Raw genomic sequence first — 21735 nt, 5'->3', positions numbered from 1 at the left:
CCAGAAATGCTTCTTCTTTGGTTTATTTCCGGCAGAGTAGACACACGTTGGTGTATTGCTGCCTCTCATCGGTGTAGAAACGTCATTGTTCTTGACCTTTGTGGTCTTGAGGAAGTGTATTACTTTTCCTTTGAATCGATACAGCCGGTCGCCAAGCCGTGTTATAAGGGGAAAACGTTTTAATCCCAGTTTTCTTAATTATATGAACAAAATCCTCCTTTCCCCGGCCTTGTCAATGTGATTTCATCCTTCTGAGGGATGTTTACATACCGACAGGTTACACTTGTGGTTGGATGTCATTTGTCATTTGTCATTTTTCACTGCCGTCTGCATCCCACTTTTTCTTGCTATTTAAATCAATGAAAAGCAAACTAGCCTACATGTTTCAGGCGTTGATATCTTAGATGTTATTCTTCATATTTTATTGATTATGTTTGGTTTATGTTAATACGTGCATTTGCTAGGAGACTAGACAAGACAGTGAAAAACAGCCTGGGAGAGGAGATATAGTTGATTCTGGTGGCGCTGGTCCAACAGACAGTAAGAAGAGCTCTTTATGACGAGTAAGAGGAAAGTGTTACAGTCAACTTTAATACCTTTCATTATCAGGTGGATAACAAATACAGCAGCTCAGAGCTAAGCATTTGGTTCATCCAAGGATTAATTATTGGTTTAGCAGTGGACATATAATATTGCAAGAGTCTATTAAAATACAGATTTTCTAGTGAATGCTTCAGTCTGCATGTATCAACAGTCAGACTATAATGATATTGACAAAGTATAAAGCATTGCAAACTCTGGGAATATGATCAATTCAATTGATCGTATGCAGGCAATGTTAAATAATACTTAAGAAGAATTAAGAAAAAGCTAGCAGCAGACTAAAGAAGCATATAGAGCTTTGGACCAACTTGAAACTTCTAGGCATATATAATTATAACTCAAAAACGATCTTAAATACCCGGTACTCGTAGCCTGCCTTTATACTTTAAAGCTCCCATGTCATGCTTTTCCGGTTATTACCCGTCCCCTTGTGTGTTATGAAGGTTTTTATGCATGTAAACGGTGTGCAGAGTCAAAACCCTCAAAGTACACCCTGTAGCGAGTAAAACTCTAACACAGAAAATACCTCCCCAAAACGCCTCGTTGGAGATACGTCACTGCCCATTTGAGTCTTCCATTTAGTTCCGGGTACCGCCTGATGTCATGCCGTACCCGGAACGAAATGGACCAATCCCGAAGAGCTATGGCCACACCAGCAGCGGCGTGTTCCTCCTCCAGAGGTTCGAAGAACCGGCATTTCACAGACGAAAGCTTCCAAAACATTGCCCAGTTTGAGGCCGGATATGCACAGCTTGTTTGGACCGTTTGGAGCAGGGGAAGATCTGGGTATACAACCTGTAAGTTTGCATTGTTATTTGTGTATTTATCAAACAAGACTGTTTAAATGTGTAAACTGTGTTGGACTGCTAAGCCATTGACACAGTGCTAACTGTGCTAACTAAGTTGCTAGAGTTTCCATATATCAACTCTAATATCAGCAGATGGCCTTGCATACATGTATCTCATAGCAGGAGAATGTCTGCATTCACACACAAAATACCTATTGACAGTATACTCCGGGTGATTTGCCGGTCAGTCGCGAAACGTAATTACATTATAGCTGGCGTAGCGATCTAACACACGGAGCTAGAGCTAGTTTTGGTCAGAAAAACATTTTTGTGATGCTACGTTGCTAGCGTTTAAATATATCAACTACAATGTCAGCAGATGGCCTTACATGTTTGTCATGGCAGGAGAATGTCTGCAGTCACACACACGGAATACTCATACAGTATACTGTACTGTGATTTACCGTACATTGTGACCGTACATATACTGCATGTAGCTAACGAGGCTAGCTGTATGCTAGCGCAAAACAATGTATTCATGCAAGTTACATTGTATGACCGAACGTAGCAGAATACCCGTATACGATTGCAATTATAAACACGTTATTGCTAGCCTAATATGAACCACTAGCTTTTGTTCATAGTAGTTTTATTACACTGCATTATAGTTGCCTTTCCTCCAAGCTAACGTTCATATCGTGTTAGCTACCAAGGTAAACAAAGCTAGGTTAGCATATTAGCAGGCAAGCTGTTCATTACACAACTACTACTAACGAATCTAAAACAACTAAGTTTCTCTAATATTTTGTGATTTGCATTTGATTTCGTCCAGCCAGATCCTGGCGGACAATCCATGACGGGGAAGGGATTCTACTACTACTGAGGGTGCTAAAAGGCACCGCACCGACTGTGCGCAGGCAAGATGCGAGGAGGAGGAATGGATGATATACCGTGTATATATGTATATTTATGTTCATTTTGTACATTTCTAAAATAAAGTTTAATGGAAATACTTAGTAGGCCTATCCTTTCTTCCCTGAATTCATATATAGCAAACCATGATTTGATTTCTCATCAAACAGTAGTAGTTTATAACGGGTAAAAATAACTTACTCTTTGTTATGAGAGTAGCTCGTAGGCCACAACGGAAAGACAAGGAGACATACACGAGTTTACAAAACCACGGCACATTTATTGTGGTAAATGCAGAGACAGGTGGTTGAGAGGATCGCAGAGTTAGTCTTCCTGCAGCCGCTTTGGAGAGAGACTGTGTCCGGAGGTGTCCGTGATCGTGCTGATTAGCCTCTTCAGCTCCACCCCATCGTAAGACAAAGGCCCTGGGGCCGTCACACTCTTCTATAACAACAGTTAAAAATATATATGTATATAAAATATACCGCTGTACCGACGCCATGATAAGACTGATGTTACGCTGAGAGCAGCCGGGAAAAGCACTGACATGGGCGCAGCCTCTCTGGTGGTTGACTAATCAGAACGAGTGGCCGAGCTGACCAATCGGAGCACACTAGGCTCACAGGGAGGGGGGGGCAAGAGCTCCAACGAGTCGTTTAGTGGAGAAAGTGAATACTGCTGAATACACATGCTTGACAGAGATGCTGTATGCGAAACCAATGTGAGTTTGGAAAATTGCACAGTATAAATCTATTTTAGTATACCTCAACAATGTAATTATGATCAGTGGAAATGGCCATGACATGGGCCCTTTAAAGCAGGGGTAGCCAACACGGTGCCCGCGGGCACTTGGTCGCCCGCAGAGGCAACGTGAGTCGCCCGCGGGGCATGTTCTAAAAATAGCTCGCCAAGCAAATCCAAAATGTATAAAATACACAAAACAAAAAAGGAAATGTAATTAAAAGAATCTACCCTATGCATAAACGAAACCTAAATCATAGCGAACTCTATCTACTTACTACAACTCTATATCTATCTAACACCCCTCCTGCCCCCACCCCCAAAATTAATATCTACCAATCACGTTCTTGCTTGATTTGCGGGACCAGCGTTGCAGTCTGGAAGAAAAGCAATGTGGCACCTCCCCGCTGATTTCCCTTCTGGCAGAATCTACACAACATTAGCCTATCATGCCAGCCTATACAACACATGGGGGGCAGAGTTTTACTCTGTGTGTTGCAACTTGCATATCTTTATTGCACTTGACGCACACACGCATGGCGTAATTTCCACCTGGGACAGGGGGGAAATGTCCCCGCTCTTTTCGAAATCCCGTTTGTGCCCCCCCACTTTAAAAATATGTTTATTTTTATTTTTTAACGCAAGCCGTCGATCGCCACGGAGGAGCTCACAGCCTCTGTGAGCGAGCGAGACAGAGAGAGAGCGAGCGAGAGAGCTAGGGAGGGAGGGAGGGAGGGAGAGGGGGAGAGAGAGGGGGAGAGAGAGAGAGAGAGAGAGCTGGGGGGGGAGGGAGAGAGAGAGAGCTAGGGAGAGCATACCTTTATCTATTTAATATAGATAAAGTAAGAAATCATTCCAATGTGTACTAGGACAGTACAAAAAATCAAAAAACAGTTTGAAAGGGAAGTGATCAGTAAAATAAGCATACATAAAAAGAAAAAATGCTAGGTAACATAAGATAAGAATAAACCAGTTTAAATGATTTGTTATTGGTTGTGATCATATTCTAAAGATGTTTGGATTATTGAAAAGTATACAGCTCTCTTTCATCTGAGTGTTGAGAGCTGTATCCATCAATTCATGTTGTGCTCAAAGTGCTCCAGATTGATGCATTTCACTTCAACATTAAAAAATAATCTTCCTGGGGGTGCATGCCCCCCGACCCCCCTAGAGGAGGTGAGGACCCCCCTGGAGGAGGTGAGGCCCGTCCACCCCCAAATAAAGCAGGTTAAAATAATTAGATTGCATACATGTTCTTTTAGTAAACACTGAAAACGGGTACCACAGACCCAAACAGCAAACAAAGGTTAAAGGTCAGAATATCATAATGTTAAAATGTGCTAAATATATACACTGCAAAAAAAGAAAAGAAAAGAGGAGTAAAAGTAGCCCCCGACTTGTTTTATTTTTTAAAAGTAGCCCTCACCCTAAAAAAGGTTGGTGACCCCTGCTTTAAAGTATACAGTATATTCTTGTTCAAACATACAATGTAAGATAATTAGAAGATGTGAATTCTGTTTGTCATATTTTGGAAGCAGACTGGTACTGTAGGTGTAGCAGGCAAAGCAGAATTGTTTTGTGTTGTTGGTTCTGTATTGTCTACACACAATATAAACATTGCATTGTTTGAATATAATGTATGTCTCAACACTTAGCCATACAAGCTCTCTTAAAATGTGCATCTGTCGAAATACAGTAGAGGGACCAGTGTGAGTTTAACACTAAAGTTTTCTACAAGTTATTGTTAATGCAGTTATTTCAGAAGGTCCTTCATAATACTTATTGCAGAGCCTCTGTATCCCCCACCAAAGTGGTTCCAGTGATTCAGATAGTGGAAGAGTTGGTAAAGCTGGTTTCTCTTTGCAAAACCTGGTGCTTTAGGAATCTTTTCATGGTAAGCAGAGTAAAAAGAGCTGTCAAAGCCACCAAACATCCCGGCAATACCCAGCTCATATTCTGAATGACCATAGAAGGAGGCTGGGTCAAAGATAACTGGGTCTTCTCCACACTGTGCCACGTTGCCTCCCCATAAGTCTCCATGGAGGAAAGCAGGGACAATCTCCACATCTGTGAAAAACTGAGGGATCTTCAGCTGTAAATAACAGACACAATATGTAAGTTGCACTGTCAAATCATTGATACAAACATAGGGACATGTATACAATATATTTTGTTCTTGATGGGGTCAAAGTGGAGGTGCACCTGTAGCTTGGCCCATAGTTCACTGGCCTGTCTGTCTCCATAGGATTTCTCCACCATGTTAAGCTGGTGCTGCAGCCTTTGCTGGGAGTAAAACATCACCCAGTCATCCTGCCACTCATTTTCCTGTAGACATAAGGGGAAACAATACATGCAGTAACACTTAAACAGCACATAAATGTACTACACATAGATATTAGAGATTACAAGACAGTTTCGTTTTGACAGATTTGTATTTTTTACCTGCGGTAGATATCCACAGCATGTAGGTAAACTGAAGCCAAATGTGTCAACCACAGCAACCTCCATTTGTCCAGCTCCTTTTCCTGTGTACAGTAAAATACATTATACAATCCGCATTAAAATAGCATCATATTTTGAGAAGCAACTGTTATTCAGTGTAGTAATGGAAAAAGGATGATTGATTTTACTGTGGATGTGTATTTTTTGAATGTATGAAGGTGATGTTAAGTTGAATTACCCACTGTCTGCTGCTCTTTATTTAATTTGTCCAACTGTCTCTTGTTGTGAACATGCAGCTCTGCCAGCTGCTCGCCTAGGTCCTTTGAGTACCTAAACATTGCGTTTGGAAATAAGTAAAGTATTGTTTAAAAAAAAAAGATACATTTACGGCTATATTTTCATGATGATCTAGCTTTTTGGCAAGATATGTCAGAAATGTCTGTGTGCAAAGACAATGTACACACAGTTTGGATGGACTTAATGATGTGTTGAACTGATGAACTGGTGCTGTATCTTTGGTTCCATATAAATATGGCTACTGTTCAACAGTGTGAATGGGAAAGGAGATATATTAGTGATATCATGTCAGGATGCTATGATTATTAAGTACTATAACACTTGTTAAACCAAATAATACTGTATATCTTACCTAGAGTTAGTATTTTTATACTGGTCCCCTTTACCAATTAAATGCCACAGATATACATTTTCATTTTGCCCTCTATTTTACTGATAAAGTACCAAACACATTGTCGGAGGTAGCTCTTACTTGGTGAGACCTCTCATGTCCAGATGTTCCATCACAAATGCACATCCTCCTGTGTCAAGCTCAATCACCTTCACAGGCTTGGGGACTTTGACAGTTTCTGTCTTTAAAATTGCTTCCAAACTGGCCATCTCCCCATCGAACATCAATTTGGCCTAAATAAAAAATGAGTTTAGGCTGGTGACAAGTCCAGTAGCACAGATCTAAACATTATTTAGCATGATACATAATTATTGTAGTCTTAATAATTTCACAATGTGTGCATAAAGTTTAGTGGCAGTCTGTCTAGCTTTAAGAGGCTCTATCTACTGAGAACGTACCAACTGAATACAAGTCAGTATATTTAATTCAAATATAAAACAATGATAATCACATACCTCTTTCTTGTGATTGATCTTCACAAACACTCTCCCATTGTCAGTATCATAACTCTGGCCCTCGCTGATACATCCACCTCCCGAGTGACCCGTTGACTTCAGCATGGCTGTCCCCAGCTCTTTCTTTAATTTAGCTTCCATGGTTATTATTGCCACCAATTTGACAGGATAAAGTGTTGCTAATGCTAACAACAAACTGCACTTGCAGGGCCCGAAGTTAGGGGGGCGTTTTGACCAGGTTTTTGACAGCTTCCGGGGACGGTGATATTTTTTCTTCCGTAGTGGAATGGTCACCAATCAGAAAAACAGACAGAAGTGACTCATTCATATTTCGTCCTATCACAGCAACGAATGACGGCCACGTGAGTATTGCCTTGGTGGCAAGTGAAGCTATAACGACTACATGCTAGCATTAGCTTCGGTATGCTCCTGAACAGAAATGAACAGCAATGACATTTGTCTGCTTCTTGGAGCAACTGGCGTCGGGAAAACATTGTTGCTGAAACGTCTACAAAATATCCTTTGTGCACAGTAGAATGTTTTGAACTACATTTGAGAAAAGGTGGAAAATAACAATTAAAGTTAACTGGTTTATCTAGCTAACGTAGACTAATTTAGCTTGATGAGCTGGTGTAACGTTATTAATTCTAGGCAAGTTACAGAGTAAGTAATCCATAAACTATACAAGCGTTTTGTAGATAATTATTGGATGTGGCCTAATATCTAATCTTGCACCGGAAAAGTACACATTTAGTTGCAAAACAATATTTGTAGACTGGATTTGAGCAAATACATGACACGATACTGTCACACTGTATTTAAATAACATGCACATGTATCAAAACGATTAGTACAAACTGTGCCTTTTATAACGGATCAAACATGTCGTATGATATATCATAAACTGTTTAAATATGATATCGAAATAAGTTGCTTTCTCTAAAGCTGATGGTTATCACCAGTGGATATCTTCCATGACATATTTAGTTTACAGCTCAGTTTGCATGGATTGGAGGAACTGGGCGAACCTCCTTCTACCCTGCCTACAGTAAGTGTTATTGAAAGGTAGTTTTAATATATTCGCAGTTTTTATGAGACAAGGCCATCCATGTAATGCCCTCATTTTTTTGTAACCTCCACAGGTAGGAACCAACCTGACAGACCTGAAACTGAAAAAGAAGAAGGTGACATTGAGAGAACTGGGAGGCTGCATGGGTCCTATATGGCCGAGTTACTTCAAAGACTGCTCATCTGTAATTGTATGTTATTTTGACTGTGTTAATTTGCAACAGTTGACAAAAGACTGGTCGCATTATTTGTTTTGTTTTTTGGCTTTCTCATAGTTCATGGTGGACTCAGCCAACATTGCTCAGATATCCGCCTCCTGTATCCAGCTGCTGTCAGTTCTCTCTGCTGAGCCTTTGCACAATGCCTCTGTGCTTATTCTATTCAACAAGAGGTGACATTCACACACACATTGTTCACTAAATGTACTTGCCATAGCTGTAAGTTGTCAGTGTCAGCAGAAGGAACACAATATGTATCCATTATCTTAATTCCGTCTCTTGGTGGGGTTTGTTTGTGCCATTGTGTATTTTCTCATTTTATTTGTTATTTTTACCCTTGTCCAGGGACATGCCCTGCACTATGAGTCTCGTGGAGATAAAGTCGCTGTTCAGAATGGATGACATCATTGCATCTGCTACTCAGCCGATCACAACACAGGAACTCAGTGCCCGGTCTGGACAGGGACTTCAGGAGGTGCTGAGCTGGCTGGAGTCCATCATAGTCAAGTGAAATATCATATGTTTTTTCCTTATGAAAAGATGCTCCTCCCACAGGACTTGATCTAGCTTTTTGGCAAGATATGTCTGAAATATCTGTGTGCAAAGACAATGAACACACAGTTTGGATGGACTTAATGATGTGTTAAACTGATGAACTGGTGCTGTATCTTTGGTTCCATATACATATGGCTACTGTTCAACAGTGTGAATGGGAAAGGAGATATATTAGTGATATTATGGCAGGATGTTGTTGTGATTATTAAGTACCATAACTCTTGTTAAACCAAATAATACTGTAGATCTTACCTACAGTTAGTAGTTGTTATACTGGTATACTGCTGGAATGTATGACTAACTGCAGTTCGATTCTCATGTCTAAGTAAAGACTTGTTTTATATTCAAACAAAATAGTCTCTTACAATTACATTTGAATTGCTAGAAGAGCTTGGCTTGTCAGTGATTTCTGTAAGTGATGAAGCATAGTGGCAATTAGTCACTACCAGCAGGGGGCATAAAGTTAACAAATACTGGAACCACAACTAGCTGAGATTTCATAATTTCATTATAATGCATTGATATCACAGAAAAATTAGAACATACAAAATAATAAAACCAACTAAAGAATGACGCAGTGTTGCAATTACACCCTTATATTTGATGATTCAGTGGATCACAAGCAATTAATTAAACTCTTAATTATTACATTTTTCTCATGTTTCCTTGCTTATTGTGAATTTTGAAGCACTTCCAGTCCTCCAAAACTATAATTTCATTCAGTTAAGCCCAGCAATTAATTTCACTAGAGTATAATAATGTACACACTGATGTTTTTCATCAGTTCTGGCGCCAACAGAAATCCACAATCCATACAACTCTCTTGTCTCTTCACAGGAATAAAATAAATTCTATGTGCCTATGACAGCAGAAGTAGTGAGCAGAAGACGTGTTGCCTTCTTCTAAAGCCATAGTCAATTTGCCTGGTAATTGTGGCTAAGTGAACAATTAACAAACTATGCTTTTGTGTATGTTTTGTCTAAATTGAATTCGCAAAAGGTTAAAGAAGGTTAACATGACACTAACGGTTTCTAATAAAAAAGGTGTTATCAATTGTATATACCCTACTAATGCAATCATGACAAGAGTAGCAGGACAGATCGTTGCAGAGAAGAGTCGAACCAGCTTGCATCAATCTAAGGGTAACTACATTATAACACATTATAAAAACGACTAAGAAGTCATACAAGTCCTTGGGGCTGAAGTTCAGTCTTTGATTAGAATTATATTTCAAGAGCAAAATCTAATAGCGTTCCCCTTTTTCATAGATTATATTTCCAGTTTAGTTGGTCCTCATAAGAAAGGGTTCTGGCTGCTCTGTGCAGCCTGTGATCCGTCGGTGCTTCCTGAAGAGAAGGGCAACAAGGGCTCAGGGAGGGTCCCCGGCAGGCCGAAACCTGGCTGGGTGGGGTGAGTGAGGGACATAGGGAGGCTAGTAGGCTGGTGGCTCATTGGCAGGGGCAAGGAGGCACTGTATGGAAGGGAAGTGCCCTGAGGCGCCGAAGATATCGAGCCAGAGCCCAATTGATTCAGAGTTAGTTTGGGCTGCTCAGTTTGGAATGGATTGTTGGGTGAAGGAGCACTCAGTCCTAGACAGAAAGAAAACAACATAAAACTATTAAGTTTGCCCCAAAGGAATACTTCCCCCACAAATATTTTCATATTCTCAACACTTCTGCATTAACAATCACACACATGCCCAGGCACACTACTCGTATGTGCAAGTCAGTTTCATACAGAATGGTTTAAGGACCATGTGTTTGGTGAGTTGTGAGCAAACCAAGTGAATTAGACTGTGATTATACTGCAAGAGTTGTGCGAGAGTTTGTAAATGGATCATTGATATTAGTGATGGGAATTATGGCTCTTTGAAGGGAGCCGGATCTTATGGCTCCGTTCCTTTGCGAGAGCCGTTCAAAAGAGCCGTTTTTTTTAAGGGGGCGGGGTGAATAGGTTTATCTGCAAAATATACCTTTTATAATTCAATCAAATGTAGCCCTGTTTTGACTAATGATTTACATGTGTACATATATATCACTTACATTATTCAATACATCCTTTGTACTGAAGTATTCAAAAGTAAAAATTACATTTTTAATATAAATGATTTGCTGTGGCCAATTGTTTTCATTGCATTTACAGACCCTTGTAACTCTCTGATTGTAGAACCACGCTATAAAAAAGCAAATAGCAACACCTATACAAACTGACAACAAATCTTTGCTGAGCCTAATAAATATATTGCAATGCTCAAAACAGCAGCATCCAACAGTCTCTAATCCTTGGATATTACATGTCACTGCATGCATTCAAGGAGCACCCGTAGCGCGGAGATCATTACAAAAAAAAAATGTCTTGTTCGCGGGCGCGAGCCGGCTCCCGTCGTTTACTTTGAGCCGGCTCGTTCGCGACCGACACATCACTAATTGATATGGTTGTGCTACTATCAAACACAGCCCCAATATAATACATGAAGAATTACATTTTACTCTAGATTCTGCATGAATGTGAGAAAAATAACATTTTAATAGATCAGTCTACACAGAACTGATTTAAAGCTAGAGTTTCAGCTATTAAAGTCTCTTGACTTCCCTGGTCTTTCCCTTGTAAAACAAAAATAGTATTGTATCTTCAGCCAATAGTACAGATATTACCTGATAGGAAGGGGTTCATGATCTTGGCTGGGGGGTTTACTGGGATCAAGGCGTCCAGGTTCACCAAGGAAGCTGCTGTGGGGCCCAGGAAGGCCTCAGGTGTCCTGCATGAACGAGGGCTGGGGGCAGCCAAGCTTTCTCCAAGACGTGACAGGTCAAAAAGCTCAGGACTGCCCTCTCCTCGCCCATTCAAGTTCACCTGGCCTCCATCCATGGCCTCATCAAACAGATCGCCATCTAAAAGCGAAAAAATATTAAGTTCTTACATTGCAAATGTGTGGGATGCACAGAACCACAAAACAGTAAAATAATTCACTGTTTACCTGAGGGGCTTCCAGGTCGAGCACCGGGGTCCCTTGTAGCTCCCATGTGTGCTGAGAATGCATCCATTCGAGAGGAGGCTAGAAACATACCCACATACATTTCATTATATTATTTTAAATATGTCTTTGTAAATATCTATGGTGCATCTCCTATTTATTTTTCGGCTGAGCTGCATGGGAGCTTATATTACCTGTGCTGGGAGGGAAGGCCCATTCTTGGCCGGGGGCCTTCAGGTGGCTCTGAGGGTCATCCCAGGGGTCGACTGTGGGCTCCCATGGTGGAGGGGGGCTGTTGGAAGTTGGCGGTGCCATCCAGGGAGGATCTACCCTCGGGATGTTGGTGCTGCCTTTTTTAGTAACAGAGAGGTGAATGAGAGAGAGAGAGAGTCTTCTGTTTTAGCATGAACTAAAGGCAGAACGTGTTGTGCCGTAAATATGAAGAATGGGGGGGTTTCATTCCAACACTGCATTATCCATTTTGATAAAGAACACCTGAAATAAGGCAACAAATGTTTCTGACTATTATTTACTACACAACTTGGGCTCAAAGGTTCAGTTGGATACTTTTAAAGGAATATATTTCTTCATATTTGCTCTAACTGTCACATTTCCCTGACAGGGGGATTAGAGAAATAATAAGTAAAAAAACTAATTCTGGTTTCTCTGCCACCTCCTGTTCTGATTATATATCTCATCACAATATGGAAGGATACGGTAACAGTTCCTTTAAATATGATAAAAAGTTACTTTTATAAAATATAGGCAAGGCAAGGCAAGGCAAGTTTATGTATATAGCACTTTTCAGCACGCGACAATTCAAAGTGAATAATATACCAACTTATCCTTTGAACTCTCCTTCTTTAGTCATGGTAAGCTAACTCAAGTCTCACCCATTGTGTCCCAGGGATCCCTTATCTCATGAGGAGCAGCTGCCTGGGGGGGGGCATTATTCCATCGGTGGTCACGAGGAGGCTGAGCTGAGGGCAATGCGAAAACATCTACAAGGTCCATGAAGGCAGTCTGACAAAAACAAGAAAAACAGGGTCAATTTAGTATATTGCTTCTACTCTCAGACGGTTATCAAATCCTCAATGAAAAAGTTGAATTTAATTTTTTTTAAACTGTAATGTTATTCTGGAGATTTAAAACATGATTCCACCAAATAATCAAGCACCTAATCATTATCATAAGTCAATATAATTTGTAATTTTATTTTAGTCCTCGAAGCATGAGAAAAACACTAAACTACAATGTATGGTTGTATTTCACCACCCCCATTGAGATATTCCATACCCCAATATTTCATACCCCGCCTTTAGAATCCATCTCATGTTTGCTTTCCTCCAGAGCTTTCTTGAGCGTCAACTCATCTCCTTGGCGACTGAGCTGCTCCTGTCAACAGAAAGACACATGGTCGCCTTTGGGCATGACAGCTTCCGGCAAAATTCCCATATTGTAATTTGTCACTTCATAGTGTATTTATGACTCAACCCATGCTCACTAGCTCCAAAGCCAGCTTGTTTTTTTTTTCTTCTGGGTAACATATGACCCAGATATAGATGAGTGCGATGGGCACAAACCAACCAAATTCTGAGGTCAAACAGAAGAGAGATATCACTCCGATTTCTAACAGAGCAGCTCTATTGTGGCATAGAGGAAACAAGGGAGGAAAAGGACTGAGAGAGTGAGATAGGAGGAGAGAAGTTACACCAGATAAAACAACAGTGATAAGAAAGAAGCAAGTTTGCCGTTTTAAAGTGGTTGATAATTATTAGAGAAAACAATAAAACATGGAGGATGATTCCCTAATCTGTAACCTAAAATGAAAGGTAGGATCACATTATTTAATTCAAGGTGATAATCTTGAAGATTTCCATTTGAAAAAAAAGTCTATCAAGTAACACAATGGTCATTGAGCCAATGGTTCACCAATAAAAGCACTTGCATGTGTAGTATTTCAAACTTGATCTATGTGGGGACTTTTCCCAGAGTCACACGATAAGTGACCGTTTCATTCACCCAGCTGTGGTTGGTTAGGAGAGCCAGAAAGGTTCCCTAACTGTGAAGTTGCTTACAGTTATTTTGGTCTAGAAAAGCTGATAAACTATGAAACAAGCAATGACTACAACAATAATTGAAAAGAACTTCAAAAACAAAAAGTTGGATCCAAAGACCCATCATCATTTACTGTTTGTTGCCACAGGAAACAGTGACATGAGAATGTAAGTTGAAATCTCAGCATCTCCAAAAATAAAAAGTGTTTGCCTGCCCCCCCCCCCCCCCCCAGTGACAACAACAAACCCTACCTGCTGGTGCTCCTCCTTGCTCAGGCTCAGGGCTAACTGAAGCTGGGATTCTTCATCCATTTCCTGTGCCACAGGTGCAGGTTTGACTGGCTGGGTGGGGAGGGGGACCAGGGAGGAAATTACAATTAGTATTTGGTCAACAAAAGGGTAAATAATGCTTGGAAAAACAGACAATACATTGCATGCAATTATAAAGGTGTCCCAGTCCGGCAGAGTAAAAGGGTCCAACCTTCTGCCCTTCACTGATGCCACACCAGGAAAGTGTTTGGCATGATCTCATACTACTGAACTAAGAGGAGAGATATAATGGTTAGTTGAACAGAAGGATGAAGCCTCGTCTGATTAGTCGCTGTAAACAAAAAAATACATGTATTTTTCCTGTTCATGGTTAAGTGAAGCCAGATGTAGAAAGGAGAGTGAGTAGTGCATGCAGTCGTTTTTCTCAAAAGGGCTGAGACTCTATCGTGAGGTTGGTTTTTAGTGTGCTTCAGAGCAAAGGATGCAAAGGAAGAGTCATCCTATATCCCAGCATACTTGTACCTTCTTGGTCTCCTCCTTGCTGAGAGTCATAGCAATCTGGAGCTGGGTCTGTTCATCAATATCCACTGTAGGAGGCGGCTAGGGTCAAGCAGGAAGGATTAGGAGGAAGACTTTTTCAAAGGGAAAGGTAAAAGCTTGATTTTGCTTGAATGATTCTTAAAGAAATCTAACGATTTAAGGTGATTCAGATCAGAGAAGTATCACAGAAACTGCTGTGCACTACAACAAATTCCCATAGAAGCAGAGCAGGAGTCACAGTGGGCAACGACTGTCCTTGCCATGGAGACGAGGACAGGCTGTAGGAGTGGATCAATGCACACATCCTGTCTGGCTCCTCACTCACAGTTTCCTCGCTCCAAAGCATTGCTCACACGGATTTGTCAAAGAGCCATTATTGACCACATCAGAGACAGAATTGATGAGATCACTTTCTGTTAAAGGTTTCTGTGAAATGGCGGCCTAGTAGAGACAGGCACTTGTAGTGTGCAGTAGGGATGAGAGGTTTGTGTGTCCTCAGTGTGTGTGTCTGATATCTTAGTTAGAGGTACCTTTTCACTTTCTTCTCGGCTCATAGCCAGGGCCAGCTGCAGCTGCAGCTCCTCCTCTCCACTGGTTGATGGCAGAGCCTGCTCCATTTCTGGAGCAAGTCGAGGAGAGGAAGACGAGGCTACAGGGACAGAGGCAGAGAAGACGGGTGTGAACAGAAACATTAACAGATGAAAATAAACAGGAAAACAAAGAAGGAACCCTTTAGGCTGACACTGTTTTTGAATGTTAATTTGATTCCACTGCCCGTTGTTTAGGGCCTTTGCTGGCATTGCTTGCCACGGCCTGCCTAACTCTGCCTGCACCAAGAACAATGGGGCGCCTGTGTGGAGAGTTAGGGTGGTGGAGGGGCAAAGGAATGGACGGGTTGGAGTGGGGCCCACCTTATTACCCTGAATCCTTTGGGTGGGATCCAGGACGCATGTCCAGGTTTGGAGGAGGGGACTGGCCAGGGGGGCCGGCAGTAGACCAGTCTGGGCATCAGGCTGTGGGTCATGGGGCTAAAAGAGGGAAGCTGGCCACACGTTGGCAAAGTCAGGTCTCAGAAACCAATCATTTCCACTGTGCTGCCCCTCAATATCCCATTGTGAGCTGGAATGCTTGCTGGCAATTAGCTGCTGCCAACCTCTTGCCCGCCACCCAAGCCATCAGTATACCACCATGACGGGTTCCTGAAATCTAAAAGAGATCCACCACTATCCTCCCTCTAAAATCTTAAAACGTAAAATCATCCAGGGCAAAACGACAAAATTGCAAAAACAAAAAAAGAGAGTTGGAATTACAGCAGCAGACAAGTGGGCACGCATGCATTACGATCACAAATGTAAGGGTTTTTCTGAAAGCATTCCTTTCTGAATAAAAAACTACTCATTTCAAATATTTGCTTTGACTGTCAGAGTGTCTGATGATTTTAAACTTAGAAGTATATGTTTCTTCTGTTTACTACAAACACTGCTTCTATTGTAACATTACACCTGGTAACTGTTTCTACCACATGTTTCCACTGGCACACCCTCGTCTACAAAAAATATGCAAGAAACTTGTTTCACGTAAGAAATATATTGGAGTTTTGAGGGATTAGAGGAGATGAAACAGAAACCATCTGAGGGCATTTCTCTGTTTACACCATGAAACAGGCCTCAGATTGTTCTGTTGAAGCCACAGCTCTGCTACTGACTAACACCTTTGAATAAACACCATAAACCACACAGACAAATGCCAAAGTATATAGTGCACAGCAGGCATACCACACCTACAAAGGCCACACAATGCTTTTTCAAAATATGTTATACAAGTCAATGACATCACACTAACCCCTACACCCTCACTGAGGAATCACTTTGGTCCTATATTCTAGCCACCTAACCAACATCTCTACCGTAGCAGACAGATCGTACAGTTCTGTAAACATGGTATCCAGTTGTGTTTTCGCATTTGATTGAGACATGCACAAACAGGGCCTCCTCTCTTTTGTAAATCCAGTTTAGCTGACATTGCTGTAAACAGGAGAATGAAAGGAATGCAGTTGTCCTACCATCAGTGTCGAGCAAAACTGAAATAATGGAGGACAAAAAAGAAATGAAATACTCATCAGAGCTTATATGTTGGAAGGAGTTGCTGGTATTAAAATAGCGTCCAACCCATTGAGAAACGACAAGTGAGAATTCATTGATGTTGAGATCTCAAAAACTTGATCCCTTGATCTGGATGAATGGATCAATGTAATGACAGACAATCCATAATAGTGTGAAAACATCAATCACATCACCATCTTAAAGATACACCTATGTTTTAAAATGTCCATTGCTGTGTCATCATTTACAAGTCTTTTTATATATACATTTTTTTAAAGAATATATTGATTTTCATTTAAATGTCTAGGCAGACCAAATTGCAGTTTTTTTTTTACCCTAGTTAATTTAAAAGTAGAAATCCTATTTTAATAAAGCTCATATAAACACCACATTAACTGACAGTGTATCTATAAAATGGCTTTTTTGTTGGGATCAAATGGAAAACCTAGGCGAGGAATGCTTTTAATCTTTTCTTTCTTCTGCCTTCATCATTTATAAGGTTACATTTACTTTTATCTGATTAACTTTGACCTGTCATGGGTGCATTCCTGACAAATGACAGATCACATGCCAAAAACAAAAGTTATCATTCATAGTTATCAATGTTACTCACAGTGAAATGAGGATGGTGAGCCTCGGCACCTGCCAGCCTCCTCCGCATAGGCCCCTGCTGGCTGGCTTGTGCGACGTCCCGGGTACGGAGGAGGAATCGATCCGGAGCCTAAGCTACTGCTGGCCCCGGCCATGCGTGTCTTAGTCTTCAGTGCTTGGCTCCTCTCCTTCTTCAGCTTTTCATCATCCTTCAGCAGAGTCACTAGTTGCTTGGCCTTCTCCCGGACATTAACACCCTGGTCCCGTCCATCTCTATCTATGAACTGGAAGTCTCTTAGTGTCTGGATGGTGTAAATGTTCTCGCGGCACTCTTTGGCCACACGCTCGGAGCCTGATTTGATCAGGTAGTCCAGCAGGGTCATTGCCTTATATACGTGGCGCCAGTTTTTACCGTGGTCGTTAAGCCGCTTCCAGATCATACCCATAACCTCCTGAAAAGCCACTACATTAAAGGTCAGGTCTGAGATTTCAGACATAAGCGAGCTGGGAGGACCCCAGGGATCGTTGGAGGTGGCCTCCCGTACCTTGACCTCAGCCTCTGTGAAGTTGTTGACCATGTTTTTCACCTGGCGGCGCAGTGATGAGGTCTGCATGATGGCAGTAGCGTTTCACAGGTGGGGGAATAAAATAGTCTAACAGCAGGCCAGCCCACTGCTTTTGTTAGAAATCTGTTCAGTGGAGAAACGCAATGAAGCAGAACTCCTTTATTTCAGTGATGTCCACAAGTGTGTTCCTGAGGAAAGAAAAAATATATATTTACATTAATATTCGAATGTCAAATATTTATATAGAGAACTTTTTCACAGATAACACAAACACACACAACAATCTTCTTCAGTTACTCCTTTTGCTTGAGTTACAAACATCACTGCTGGCTAGAGCTGAACTCTTACACATTGTTTCACTCAGTAATTGTGTTTGGAAGGAGAGAGAAACCACCCAGCACCTTCCAGCAATGTGAAACACAACACCTGGGCTCAGTTTCCCCTGAAACAACTTGGTGAGTACATACCCAGCACTGTTCATAAGCAATGAGTAGCTTGAAAGAGCTATTCTAAAAATCAATTTCTCAAAATAAAGCAAACATTAGTTTCAGACAAAGGGACTTCAACCTAACCTGTCACTGTAGATATCTGTGTTTTACCTTTAAGCAAAAAAAACGGGAGGGGTGGGCGCTCCACCTCCACTATTTTTCTGACCTGATTACATCATCACAGCAGCAGTAGGGCTTCGAAGCATTCAAAGACTGACAAACATGTAACTACTACACACATATCCACACAGTAATCCACCAGAAAAACATAATTACTTTGCTGTTTTTTACTTTTATTTTACATCAATAGTCATATCTATTTGAATGCATATCACATTGTCCTGGACATTGGACTGCTTTTCCTCACAAAGGCGGGGCAGTGAGTCAGTTGAAAAGGTTTAACTCAAACGTCTGTCTTATCTATTTAACTTGGAAGTGAAATGCATAAACACAAATAATCAATCCCCTTTACTTAGAAGTAAAGTGCTGTGTCATGAGTAAGTATTTCCAGACTGTTACGAAGCCTGAGATGAGAGATATGCTTTAAAATGGTCGATATCCATCCCTATGACAAAACAGATTCATAACCGATGTAAAATACAGCCATGTTGATATTGTCACAAAATGTTTTCACTAAAAACCTTAGTGTTCAACTCTTTATAAACCTCAACATGCTGTGGGCATGCTATGAATAAAAGGTGACAGCACTTGGGTGGCCTGCATTATCAGTCATATCATGAGAGTGCTGTAAATAGATTGGAGAGTGGTAGTAAGAAAGAAAATGCTTGTGGCTCAGCGGACCACAGGTTAAATCTCAAGAGGTGACCAATGCTCGCCTTTCAGTCCCATTATCTCCTGATCCCTGGGGTCACTTGGCTGGAGAGGAAAAGATAACAGTTTCAAATGTTCTCTTCCAGTAATGCCTTTAAATCAAAGAGGAACTGAGCGTGGAGGTTTAATGCAAGTGTGACAATTAAACTGCTTCTTTGACTAGATTTCTAACACAATCTGGAGGCCTCCATGAAAGCTGTTCTTACAGACATAATATAGATAAACTAATGTCTGACACATCACTATCACTTCAGTTGGACTAAAAGGCAGTGATGAAAGAAGTAGTCAGATGTTGTACCTTAATAACAAGTAGTAGTAATGCCCCAGTGTAAATGAATAAGCATCATACTATGTTAAGTACCAATAGTAAAATTATACATGTTAAATCTAAATATAGCTACAGTATAATATAGTATTGTTTTACAGTTATTGATATACAATATTGCTTGTACAGCACTATCACATTGCCCTCGACATTGGACTGGAGCTGGTGTTTTTTTGGCTTTGATACAGTTGGGTAGCTTAATGTGTAATAATGTGTAATATATTATATTTTAGTTGGAATTTAAAGTACAATATTTCACTTTAAAATGTAGTGGAGTAGAAGTACACAGTACCATTCGATGGAAATACTCAATTTAAGTAAAAGTACCTGAAAATTGCAGAAGCCTTATTGAGTTAATGTACTTACTTACATTCCCCCTGCTAATAGTAGGTAGATAAGGGAAGCACCACTCCCTCACCACCACTACACACACATTATACTCCTATCAGTCATCCTATCTTTCATAAAAAAACGAATATTTCTCCAGCAGCTTGAGTGTAACTTGTGACCTTGACATGGTTACATACTGGAGTAAAGTATTTACTTTGTCTGATTCCACCTATGGAGACTGTATACTTTTGTAAAGCACATTCTCCAGTTAAAAAAAAAATCAAGCAAAGTTTAAAGTGAGCCCATCAATTCCTAACATATTTCATCATACTTTTGGGAATCAAACTGTTCCCGAACCAGGCCTACATGCCCTCCCAGGTGTGTTTGTTATGTCTTACAGATGTTTGGAAAAACACAAAAACCGCTGGATGAAAATACGGGTCTCGATTTCACTCGTGTCCTTTTTGTCCCAAAGTAGGACGAGTGGAGCCATTATAGTGCACGTTGCGTCAAATGATATGATCGGCTAGGTGAAAGTGACCGTGACTCAGCTATGTTCGGGAGTTAAAAAAGTTGGAACTTCGACAGAATAACAAGAACACGACCCCGATCCCCTCTGCGTCCACTTTCCCTCTTACCTTCATGTCAAAGCGCGTCAGTGGGGTCCCAACTTAGGGAGGCTTTGGGTGGAAAAAGAAACGCCTCCGTCTCTCGACATATCCCGTAGCTTTCGGGTAGAACAATTAAACTATAGTTAAAAAAGAAAGGTCACCTATTCAAAGCAGATGGAAGACGTGTGTGCTCAAAATGAATGCAAAACTAAACCCGGTAGTGCTGTTTTGTTATCAAACTTACTTGTGAGTGTATATCCCAATCCAGACTTGCAGATGTCACAGCCCTCCCCTAAAAAACACACACACAGTAAAAATGGATGGATAGGGAGAGAAGAGAAAGGGAGGGAGGGAGGGAGGGAGGCCTGCTCGGTGAATGCAGAGTCAGACTTAACCCCTTCACTGCCTGATGAAAAAGCACCTTAGCTCAGTGGAGCAGGTGATCACTGAAGAACTACACACAGCTTAACATAATGACAGACTGTGAGGTGTAAATGGAGACACACAGGTTAAATCTGATAATACCCTATCCTAAATAATTAAAAAAATAATAGTTATCCTATATAAGGCAGGATTTCAGCAGATCAAAAAAAATACTGCTAAATATTAATGTATTAAAGGAAGTACCCAAAACATATAGGATATGGGAGATAAAAACCACTGTGACCAGATGGGCCCAAATCTATAAGTGAATACTACAAACCCTTTTATTTCCCATAGAGCTATGCTGTTAAGAGTGAGTGAACATCCCAGAGGGATACAACAACAGACCGCATTTCCTTTTCAGCAACTTCCTCATTGCATCTCTGCTCTTTACTTATTCATTGGAGCTAATGGAACGTGTATGCATTATACAACACCCAAATTTTTGTTGTGTTTACCCTGGCTTACATCAGTCAAAAAGTGCTAAGTAATCTCTGTCTCTACTAAGTAATCTCTGTCTCTATGAGAGAAGTATCATGACGTCGAGGGGGTAATGATTAGCTAACTGGGGGAGAAGCAGAGAGCAGTGGGCTGGTTGACTGTGAGCAGGATATACAGGAAATACCAGCTCCACCTTGAAACCACAAAGCACAACTCTTGGAGTCAACACAAGGGCAACGTTTAGAGAATTTAAAAATGCATAAAGCAGTGAAACCTCTCAAACAGGATTGTTCTAGTTCTCAGAAAGTGTTTCAAATAAGTGTGTTGTGTGAGAGCATATGTCTTGTTGCAGCTCCTGTTTGATTTTTATGTGACTCTCATTGATCGGTCGGTGGAGCCAACTTCATATACCTCCTCCAGGCCCTCCTCCTCTGCCTGGCACCCTATGTCTTTATTTCTCCTGAAAACAGATGCCTGAACACTCTTTGTTTCCCAACAAAGGCCTGATGAGGTCAGCGCAGGGGGGACATGCAGGCGAGGCTTGGGAAAACAGAGGGGGAGGAGAAACAACTGATAAATAACACCAGCCTGCTACTGCATGCCAGTGATGTCACACAGGAGAGGAAATCTGACTTGTGTGTTTGTGTGTATGTGCCTAAAACCAACATTAGTGCTTGTGATGACTTTCTGTCCACTGAAGGATCATGTTTCTAAAA

General features: G+C 41.1%; 3 protein-coding genes across 9 annotated transcripts; 1 reads left to right on the top strand and 2 right to left on the bottom strand.

Moving 5' to 3' along the window:
- Positions 1-4430: 4430 nt before the first annotated feature.
- fn3krp (fructosamine 3 kinase related protein) lies at positions 4431-6868 on the bottom strand. Its single transcript, XM_034142631.1, has 6 exons — positions 6630-6868; positions 6256-6407; positions 5725-5816; positions 5487-5569; positions 5247-5369; positions 4431-5136 (listed from the first exon to the last, which is right to left on the bottom strand). The coding sequence occupies exons 1-6, from the start codon at positions 6768-6770 to the stop codon at positions 4798-4800; spliced, it is 930 nt and encodes a 309-aa protein (XP_033998522.1). The 5' UTR covers positions 6771-6868; the 3' UTR covers positions 4431-4797.
- Positions 6869-6972: 104 nt separating this feature from the next.
- On the top strand, positions 6973-9043 carry arl16 (ADP-ribosylation factor-like 16). Of its 2 annotated transcripts, none has more exons than XM_034142633.1 (5): positions 6973-7144; positions 7622-7677; positions 7772-7813; positions 7973-8088; positions 8261-9043. In XM_034142633.1, exons 1-5 carry the CDS (start codon positions 7069-7071, stop codon positions 8424-8426), a joined length of 456 nt encoding a protein of 151 aa, XP_033998524.1. In that variant the 5' UTR covers positions 6973-7068; the 3' UTR covers positions 8427-9043. The 2 variants fall into 2 exon arrangements, with proteins under 2 accessions (XP_033998524.1, XP_033998523.1); XM_034142632.1 differs by having other exon boundaries at positions 6979-7144; positions 7772-7888.
- Positions 8961-20495, bottom strand: epn3a (epsin 3a). 6 transcript variants are annotated; one of them, XM_034142626.1, is made up of 12 exons: positions 20400-20495; positions 20183-20271; positions 17027-17758; positions 14842-14960; positions 14294-14371; positions 13754-13843; positions 12756-12839; positions 12338-12467; positions 11639-11794; positions 11448-11525; positions 11125-11361; positions 9764-10059 (listed from the first exon to the last, which is right to left on the bottom strand). In XM_034142626.1, the coding sequence occupies exons 3-12, from the start codon at positions 17616-17618 to the stop codon at positions 9764-9766; spliced, it is 1860 nt and encodes a 619-aa protein (XP_033998517.1). In that variant the 5' UTR covers positions 17619-17758; positions 20183-20271; positions 20400-20495. The 6 variants fall into 6 exon arrangements, with proteins under 6 accessions (XP_033998520.1, XP_033998517.1, XP_033998518.1 ...); XM_034142627.1 differs by having other exon boundaries at positions 20183-20292; positions 20400-20423; XM_034142625.1 differs by having other exon boundaries at positions 20183-20463.
- Between the last annotated feature and the right edge of the window lie 1240 nt (positions 20496-21735).

Source organism: Trematomus bernacchii, unplaced genomic scaffold (genome assembly GCF_902827165.1).
Source record: "Trematomus bernacchii unplaced genomic scaffold, fTreBer1.1, whole genome shotgun sequence".
Taxonomy (NCBI): Eukaryota; Metazoa; Chordata; class Actinopteri; order Perciformes; family Nototheniidae; genus Trematomus; species Trematomus bernacchii.
Note: the sequence above shows the minus strand (reverse complement) of the source record. Positions and strands in the feature narration are given on the sequence as shown.